Source organism: Mizuhopecten yessoensis, unplaced genomic scaffold (genome assembly GCF_002113885.1).
Source record: "Mizuhopecten yessoensis strain PY_sf001 unplaced genomic scaffold, ASM211388v2 scaffold11131, whole genome shotgun sequence".
NCBI classification, from domain to species: domain Eukaryota; kingdom Metazoa; phylum Mollusca; class Bivalvia; order Pectinida; family Pectinidae; genus Mizuhopecten; species Mizuhopecten yessoensis.
The window spans coordinates 323809-333702 of NW_018408895.1; the positions used below are offsets into that span (position 1 = coordinate 323809).

A 9894-nucleotide genomic window follows, 5' to 3' on the forward strand; every position below is an offset into this window, starting at 1 on the left:
CCCCCCCCCCCCCTTCTTGTTTTAATCAGGGAAAACGGCAGCATCTCTTCACCTGACAGAAGTTTGATTATTAAGAAGTGCCTCACATTGGCATGTTGCTGACGACTACCAGGACCACAGAGGTTGTGATGGACACTACCCAGTTCTACAGTCATTACACAGACTTGTATTTACAAACCCTTACATTGTTATACCCAACACAGTAAAGTATCAACAGCGAGCTCTATGTCTGTCAATATAGCAGGTTCACTTTGTGTATTTATTCTAATAAAATTAAGCAATCTATCAATATGGTGGCTGGAAGTGTTCTAAAGTCGTCACAAAGGAACCTGCCTGTCGCTATAGACTGCAAACAGCGGCCCACAAACACTTCTACAGCACACAATGATATGTAAACAGTGTCAATCCGTGCGGGATTTCTATCTAAATACTCATTAGGTATTGAATGGAATTTCCACTCCAGTGACTAAAATCCCTAAATAAACAGAGACTAATTTACTTAATTCGGGACCATTAAATTCAATTATAGGTCAGATAAATGAAATAAAATAAATATATTTTAAAATAGATTCAAAAATCACGTGTGCAATGTAATTTGGATAGAGACTTTAGGCTCGATATTTAGACTAATTTACACTATACAGAACCGCAATGTTAAACGATAACGGCTAACAGCAGTCCATATATATATCGACACCGAATATAATTAAATAATTCTAATGTTTATTTAACTTTGAGACATAAATAATATCTAAATTAAACAAAAAAAGAAAATTTGAATATTTATAGATGAGATATATAGCTGATACAGTGTATATAAATTATCATTATATATAGGCTGATTATAGCATGCATTAGGGGATGGATTATAACAAGCAGCAAGGGGTTGTTGTAGCGACATTAAATTGTGGGACGAATTTTAAAGAAATAATATACATTAAATAGACACCCTACTTGAACAAAGTAATCCACGCACCAAAGTCGACGGGCCAGTAGAATGATTGACTCAGAACCTTCCGTCTGTACGTCAATGAGTCATATGGCTGTTTCCCAAACTATGTCAGAAAATAAAAACTCTCAGCTGTTCTCCATTGGTAGTGATCACCCTAGTGAACAGGTCTATATAGTACCAATGGAGGAGGACGACCGAACTATTCCGATACAGATAATTTGTAATGGATTATGTTTCCTCAGGGTCACTTGCTTGACTGACAAGCCGAGTGGACTGTTCGATCCCTGCGTAAACCTTCAAAGTTAACCTCATCGATCATTTCTCCGAATCGTGTGCTCTTCTGTTTATACAGAGTTAAGAATATCAGTTGATGTATTTTGTGTACTTTCAATTTTCAGAAAATTTCGCGAAGATAGTCGATCGCAAACTCCTGTAGCTCGTTCGTATTTACGAAGAAACATTTAAAGACTATTTACCTGAACTTGGTCATCTCATATGTTTACTCTGTAACATTAAACACACGCAAAAATAATTGTTCACAGAAGTACGCATCGAGGACAGATGTGTGTTAATCCTTAACTGATGCATGACAGTTCGTCTCTTTTAGGGGTTTAGATCAATTTTCGGTAAAAATGCCAACCCAATCATGATAATATATTATCATCATTGGGTTGGCATTTTCTAAACACCTAATATTAGCTTAGGTCCAAATATAGCTGTAACAAATTTTGAGGTCCCTATGTCCCAAACCACAACACTATGTAACTACCAACATTTTTGTCCATAAAGATGAAATTTTCAGCCACAGTATTTCTAAGTTATTGTTTTAAATATGTTTCAGGAGTTTAAGCATCAGTGACGTCAAGCCTCAAGAGATGGCCAGTCGCGCCGTGTTTATGTATCCTGACCTTGACAAGTCGGCCGTGCGCGCTCTCAAGGTCGAGGAGAGAATTCTGGAACTCAAAGTAATCAACATTGACGTAGCGAAGAGGAGCGTAGCATTAGATTTGAGAAAATCTCAAAACGAAATGAAAAAGAGGTTAAGGAAATATCGGGACAGACAGCGTGAAATATCGAAAGTGAAAAACAGTACAGAGCCAAAAAATCAGAATATCGAGGACTTCATGACAAACAATACTCAGCATAGGGCGTTCACCAGGAGTGCAATGCGCCCTAAAACTAGTCCGGCTGTGTTGACGTCCAAATCATCTGGTAATCGTGGCGGAAGACAATCAGTTTCCCAGGAGGAAGAGTTCGAGGTGGATCCCTCGTTTTTCACGGATCAGCAACGATCTAAAATCGACCTCCGGCCGAGTACAGCACGCGTGTTTAATGGTGACAAGGCTGCCCTCCGGAAGTTAACGCGCCTTGGAAGTCTCGGGAGACGCGACGAACAAGTAAGGTACTTTGACGAGGACGAACTTCAGGATCGAGAATCGTTTTACAATCAGATGGTAGAATGGAGAAAGAGCAAGGAGATCAACAGTTTTGAGTCTCTGGACTATAAAGTTGGGAGCTTCTGTAAACAGAGTGAGGATGAAATCAACAGGAGGCTACAACGGAACTCGTGTCTACGTCAAAGTCATCATTCTGTCATGGAGTTCCGGCGAATCAAACAAAGAGAACAACATGAATCTCTCCGAGCCACCACGCCCTCTTCTCGACCAAACTCATCCGGGATTAAGACTGGTGTGGACAAGCACACAAAACCCGTTGTAGAAGTTGTATCAAAGGACACGAACGGCCTACATACTCGAGCTAAAGACACGTCATAACATTCATTGTGTCATTTCCGGTTGCCTCGCAACGCTGCTTTCAAACTTCCAAATAGACTTTATGTCCTATTAAAGTGGACATTGGGAAAGTTATTTCAGATTCTCAAATACGTTAATCGAAATGCTCCATTATTTCTTTGCCTTTGAATGTTAAACTCATCTCCGATAGGTGAAAATTTGACTGCAATGTACAGTTATCTTAATGTTTGTAATAGATGTGACGTCACTTTTCATCATGGAGTTGTTTTACATGAATTGAAGACAAAGAAGCATGCACGTGACATTTAAACACTGAAACTCAAGTCTCGCACATGACCGTCTGCTGCAAGACACGGCTCGTGCATGGCATATAGACACAAACTCCTAACATACAAACACTCCACACATACCTTGTAATAAGCCCTCCCATATATAGACATTAGGTGGGGAATTTGTGCAAGTTCGTTGTTTGTCTTCACATGACGTACAGACACTGACACGTTCGTGACTTGCATGTTATCACCGACACGTTCGTGACTTGCATGTTAACACTGACACGTGCAAATAACTCGCTTGGAAATTGAAGTGTGCATGACTTACAGACAGTGCTGTGTGTATATGAAATAAATAAACTGACATTGTGCATGACAAACGAACATGACACGTGTAGAAACTGAAACGTGCATATAACTAACATGTAGAAATTGACATGCGCACGAATGACACATACATGATTTAAATGCATGCATTCATTAATGGACGACTTAAGACACCGACACGTGTATGGATTACTTAATAAGCGCGTGGGCGAGTTTGTTCTGTGTGAGATAATCTTTATCCTATAGTGACTACGATAAGCCGGACGATTATGTTAATTATTTTTGTCTGTTTTATTTATTGAGATATTTTTGTAAAATCTAAAAACTCATTCCTCGCGACAGAGGTTCTACTGTATAGCTAAGCAGAAAAGACATGCTAAGAGTCTGGACCACAGTACTAGCACAACTTTGACCTGTTTTCATGAATTCTCTTTTGTGAATTATTCAAGTTTGGATCCAACGTATAAATTAATTAAATCCACTAGTGTGACTTTTGAATCGGTAAAACTGTTGAGTACCCGTATGTAATCACGCTATTCACAAAGACAGCGTTTATCGTCACTGTGGTTCATAACTTGTAATTAAATAGCGTCCATCTCAGACCGAAGATTGTCTATAGACATTCATTGGGTGGCGACAATCATTACCATCCATTTCACACGAGAAAACAGTTCTACGTTTGTAAACGTTAATCTTTTTCATTCACAGATTCCTAATTCACAGCAATATGTCACATATTAACATTGACTGAGGCTCGTTTAGTAGAAAAAATACATATGATACATTCACCGGGTCACGTACCTGACGGATAGTTGATTGAGCGCCAAGGGAAATTCCCTCTGTTTACATAATTATATATAACCAACGAACTTCGATGAAAAGATTATATTGGAGAATTAATTAATATACATACGTTTGAATCATATCAATCATAACGTAGCATCATGAATTGGATTTTTCTCTGGAAGAGCTGTTATTTTGGAAATCAATCGCGTCATTTGGCTACCGACTGAATGCTGGGCAAATTGCATCACAGGGACGTTAGAATTTCTTACAGCTATATTTGGACTTAAACTGAGGTGTTCAGAGCCTTTTTACACGTTTTAGGGGTTTAGATCGTTTATACAAAATGTATCATGATTGGGGGTGGCATTTTCACCGAAAATTGAGCTAAACCCCTAAAATGTGTCAAATTACTTTGAACACCTCAGTTTAGGTCCAAATATAGCTGTAACAAATTATCAGGTCACTGTGTATTGTATAACATAGTAAAAATACGAACGCAAGATGGTAGCTTCCCTTCTAAAATGCATTATATCTAAAATGGCAAGCCTAAATGGTTTACATCCCTTGTTTTACACTGTAGTGGAATTTCTTACGCTAAATCTTTAACGCTAAATCTCAAGCTGCCACAAGTATAGTGTTGAAACGGCAACGTGTGAGTTTGAACACAATAAGTTGACACCGTTGCTCATTTGAACACAATATGTTGACACCGTTGCTCATTTGAACACAATGTGTTGACACCGTTGCTCATTTGAACACAATATGTTGACACCATTGCTCATTTGAACACAATAGGTTGACACCGTTGCTCATTTGAACACAATATGTTGACACCGTTGCTCATTTGAACACAATATATTGACACCGTTGCTCATTATTCTTCAGTTCTATCTAAAGACAGATACTTACTCTTAATTCGATTATATTCATTAAAGATACGCCCGTTAATTATTTTACAGAAAATATTTCTAAAAATCAATCAAAGCCGCTGGCATGTATATCTTAAGGATAGTTGTATCATCTGAAATAATCTGTTGTACATACACAACAAACTCATTCATACCTTCTACTGCTAAGAATATGGAACTTAATGCTTCCACTGAAAATGCTCCTTTTAACAGTTTGAAGATATTTTAGGAAAATAAAAGGTAAAAGGCGTGACTCTCTCATTCAGAAACAAATTAGGATATTCCAACACGATGGGATATCTATGGCAAGCCAACTAGCAATGCCGATCCTGTATTTTATGAAAGTATAAAATCTTAGATAGCAGATAAGATATCTTATATAGTATAAGTTTAAACAGAAATAATATGATATAGCTGATGAATTTAAAAGATATCATTAATATGATTTGATGAAATACAATATCAGTTCTTTTTACACAACCAATAACAATTTGTTGGTTGTGTAAAAAGAACTTTTAATAATCCATACTTGCCAACCTGAAGAAAATGTTTAGAAAAAATAAAGAAATACAATATCGTTTTTCGGACTTTCATTGACTTCCACTTGAGCCTGAGCCTCACGCAGAGAACCTAACACCTTACTTGAAAGTCAACAAATTATAATAAAAGTAATCAATTCAATGATACACTCTTGGGAACTATGGATGCTGTCTCCTTTTACTCCAATATCCAACATGAGGACGGCTTGTCAGCCTGTTGTGCTGCGCGAGAGACACGGGAAATCAAACATCCCTCAACGGAACTTCGTCCAGCTGTTTCGTCTTGTTATCGTGTTGAAAAAGATAACATCCACTGAAGAACCCTACCTACAAGTCAATGGTACAGCCATCGGCACCAAGTTGGCACCATAACAAGCCATTGTATTGAATCAAACATAATAGCAGTTCGGGGTTCCCTTGGGGAGTTCCAGTATTTGTTCTTGACACTTTCTCAACACTCGCTAACGGAATAAGCAAACCTGCCGACACCCATCAGTATCCCCTCCCTTCCAGTTGTTACCAATCACACACAACCAAAAGCTATTCTATTACCCAACACTGATATTAAGACGTATTGTTTCGGATGACGACGTCTTCTCGCGACGTTGTTCAGAACTTAGGTCCCACCCAATATGTAGAGAATAAAAAGGTCTTCTGATCGATAATAATAAAATCGACAAAACAGATGGGGAGGCAGGGGCTTTTCAATGCATAGTCCGGCCGAAAAACTGAAAGGGTACCCTGTGTGGTTGCCTTACATTCTCGTGTGTCACCTCTGTTAGGCACTGGCAAATTTGGTAAACTCATAAACACCCTTCGGACCAACCAGCGGTAAGCTACCAATGCCTTCCCCTACTGCTGCTACTGGTCGTTCAGGGACATGTACCAGTAAGATGTACAAAGTCCGTACACCAACACCACTAGCACATTTAAATGTGACGTCAACTGTCAGAACTAGCACATGGTTCAGTCAGTGTCAACATTTCAACATACTGAATCATACATGGCAGGACACGATGTCGTTGTTCCAACTGACGATTGCCAAAATTAAGATAACCCTTGATGAACCAGCCGCAATTATCCACATGACATGAATAAAAATGTATCTGTCCAAGCTCTTTGAAGTAGTTTCTGTCCGGCTCTGTTTTGATGTGTGTTCTACAAAATACAACCAACTGCTGACATTTTAACCAGTTCATTGTCACATAATAATCAAGCTGTGGATATAAGATATTGTATCTGCTATCTTATTTTGTCTATCTGAGCGTTTTCCCGGGGGAAGCAGATTTACTGCGTACCAATACGAGTTTTTAAAAATCGCCTTTATCATATATATATATATATCGAAGCATTGTCGTGAATTAGCTGTACGTCATTCAACTCTTTACTTGGACGTTTTTATGTAGAATCTTTTGACAATCTTCAGGTTTTTGTCTCTGTAAAACTTGGCTTTGATAGTTTTCCCTTCCTTGCACGGTATCTGAACCATAGACCCACGCGAAATGAAAAAAAAGGGGCGTACAAAACTGTCTTGGTGCTTTCTATGGTTTGTTCTCCTTTCTCCCACTTTTTTCTGATCGAAGGAATTATATAAACACTGGAAAACAATAGATGTGTCATTATAGTCTGTTCTGGTATAGTACAGGTAGATTATTTACCTGTTCACCACTAGGACATACTGTGTTAGTTATAGGAATATTTAACAAATATATTTCCTGATTTTCGTAATATTTACTGGAATTATAAGTTAATATATATACAAGATTCCAGTTATTACGTAATAAAAACACATCAAAATATATTAACTGAAAATCTACTTATTTTAATTTCATATTACATCAATTGTATACAGTTTTACTAGACATTTACAAGTATGTTATATATATATTTCATAAAATAGAACTAAATTTAGCAAGCAATTTATAACAAATATATGCAAAAACAGATGCAAAGCTGGGAATGAGCATACATAAAACAAAATTAATTACATGTACACACGGAATACTTATAATTAGCACTGGTTGATCAAATCAATCATATTCATAAATTGCACACATGCACAAAGATACATGATATAAAACTAATATAATAGCACTAACTTACTAAAGGTGAAATATTGGAAAGTCCATAAAAAGCACAGATAATGAAAAGTCCATAATTTTAAGAAATCCTAGAAGCGCACCAAATTAAAATTCCATAACAAGCACATTTATCACAATTTCACTCTAAATGCAAAAGATGGGATGCTGTGTCGGCATACTGGATTATATCTGTTGTACCATTCTCCAAGCGTTTCTTTAGTTGGTTAAGGCGGCTGTCGATGTTACGGTAGCGTTTTGCTCTATACGTGCTAAGCTAAAAATGACGGTCGTTATGATGTTTCTGAGATAGCCCATATGGTTGGCATCAAGAAGCAGTACACATCACATCAAGAACGGCCAGTGATCGCAAGACGTTTATAAAGCACCACGATAGGTTTTTATGCCTTTTTTTCTGTATTTAACACCATATGTGTTGATATTTAAGTGCATGTTAAGAATATCTTGTCAACTTTGTGTTGCAGGAAATTTGAAATTTTGATACCAAATGTTGGCAGAAATATGGATTCTCACAATACTTCAGGAGTTACCTCCCTTCCTACACGATATAATTATAAGACTATCTTTAATAAATTTTCTTCGTACCTTCTTCTTCTTCCATTTACTGCGGCAGATCTCATAGATATGAGTGCAGTTGCCGCAATACCTCGACAACTGTAATTGGTTACTTATATACAACATGTGCAGTGGCAGACCATGGGGTGTTGCCCTAGTTGCCCGGGCAACACCATTTTTTCTGTGTCCAAAAATAATCTGGACTTATGTTTTTGAAGATTTTCCTCTTTTTCATATGGGATTTTCTTCAAATATCAACCATCCTGTGAACTATGATTTTCTATGGCAAGTTTGAATATCTATATATGCCTAAGGGTGCAGTTGCCCAAACAAGGACTCCACTACTTTTACTCTAAACAACAGGGGATTATTCCTCTTTTGTTTATATATTAGTAGACTAGGGTCTCCAGTCAGGTCAGTGTAGTGAAGGCTCAACGGACTGTCTACCTAATCGTATTGTTGTAATGTCACGGTGTGGTGATCACCCTGTCCGTTGAGAGGGTGTCTTCTCACCTAGCCAACATTTGGTATTTTTGTTACCTACAGGTAAGATTTTCATGTTGGCCAGGTGAGACTAGTGTTGAGTGCAGAACAATAGCCTTAATTACAGGTAATCGCTATAGCCAAACTCATAAAAGTAGATAACTTGAGACTATTTAATATGTTACTAAGTTTTTAAGTTTTAAGTTTTACTTTGGACCGGACGCCGACTTCTGGTCAACGCCATTCTAAGCGTCAACGTCGATTCACAGCTACGCCTACGCACTCGCCTACATAGGGGTGTCGGGGGGCAACAATCAACGACAGTACCAAGTGTGACCGGGCGAAACATGTGTCTGATACCGATATCAGAATTATTTCCTGGAACGTAAATGGTGGAATAGAAAAAAAACTTAAAGTTACTGAATTCCGCAATGTTATACTTAACTATGATATTATTTTTTTATCCGAGTGCTGGATTCCAAAAGACTTTGAGGTAGACCTTGAGGACTTTCACGCAGTTGTTGTACCAAGGAAATTAACACGCTGTACACAAGGTGGTGGATTGGTGTTACTAATACGTAATACTATTTTTAAATTTGTAAATGTAGGTAATGTTTTGTTTGATACAATTATACCGGTTACTCTTGACCAGGATTTGACCAGTTGTACTGACAACCTAATACTGTTATTTACATATATTCCACCTAGTTCATCTCGTTTTTATGAACAATATGATTGTGATATTTTTTCAATTCTAGAAAACGTTATAAGTGAATATTCTGAATCCAGAAATGTAATGGTTATAGGTGATTTAAACAGTCGTACCCGTAATACAGATGATTTTATTTCATTCGACAATTTATATGGCGGTATACAGTCTCATATTGAATCCATTTTTAACTACTTAAGTGACACTGATGAAGAAAGGCTTCTGCCGATCAGAACAAACCCTGATCCAGGAGTCAACGAATTTGGTACAAGATTATTAAACCTATGTAAATCCTCGGGTCTAAGAATTTTAAATGGTAGAGACCTAGCCAATCTATCTAGTGATTTTACTTTCTGTGGTGCAAATGGAATGAGTGTTATTGATTATGTATTAATGCCATTTAGTATGTTTTCTGTTGTTAAAAAATTCATGGTTTGCGAATTTGTTGAATTTTCCGACCATGCTCCATTGCACATTGAAATACACTGTAATTTAGGAGGTGGTGATGAG

The 9894-nt window shown here is 37.5% G+C and overlaps 1 protein-coding gene across 2 annotated transcripts in view; it reads left to right on the forward strand.

Moving 5' to 3' along the window:
- Positions 1-5473, forward strand: part of LOC110466330 — a 19413-nt gene extending 13940 nt beyond the window's left edge. For both annotated transcript variants that reach the window (XM_021522748.1, XM_021522749.1), the window contains exon 2: positions 1794-5473. In XM_021522748.1, coding sequence (XP_021378423.1) covers positions 1828-2727 — 900 coding nt within the window. In that variant the 5' untranslated portion in view covers positions 1794-1827 and the 3' untranslated portion in view covers positions 2728-5473. The remainder of the gene's footprint in view (positions 1-1793) is intronic.
- The last annotated feature ends 4421 nt before the right edge of the window (positions 5474-9894 follow it).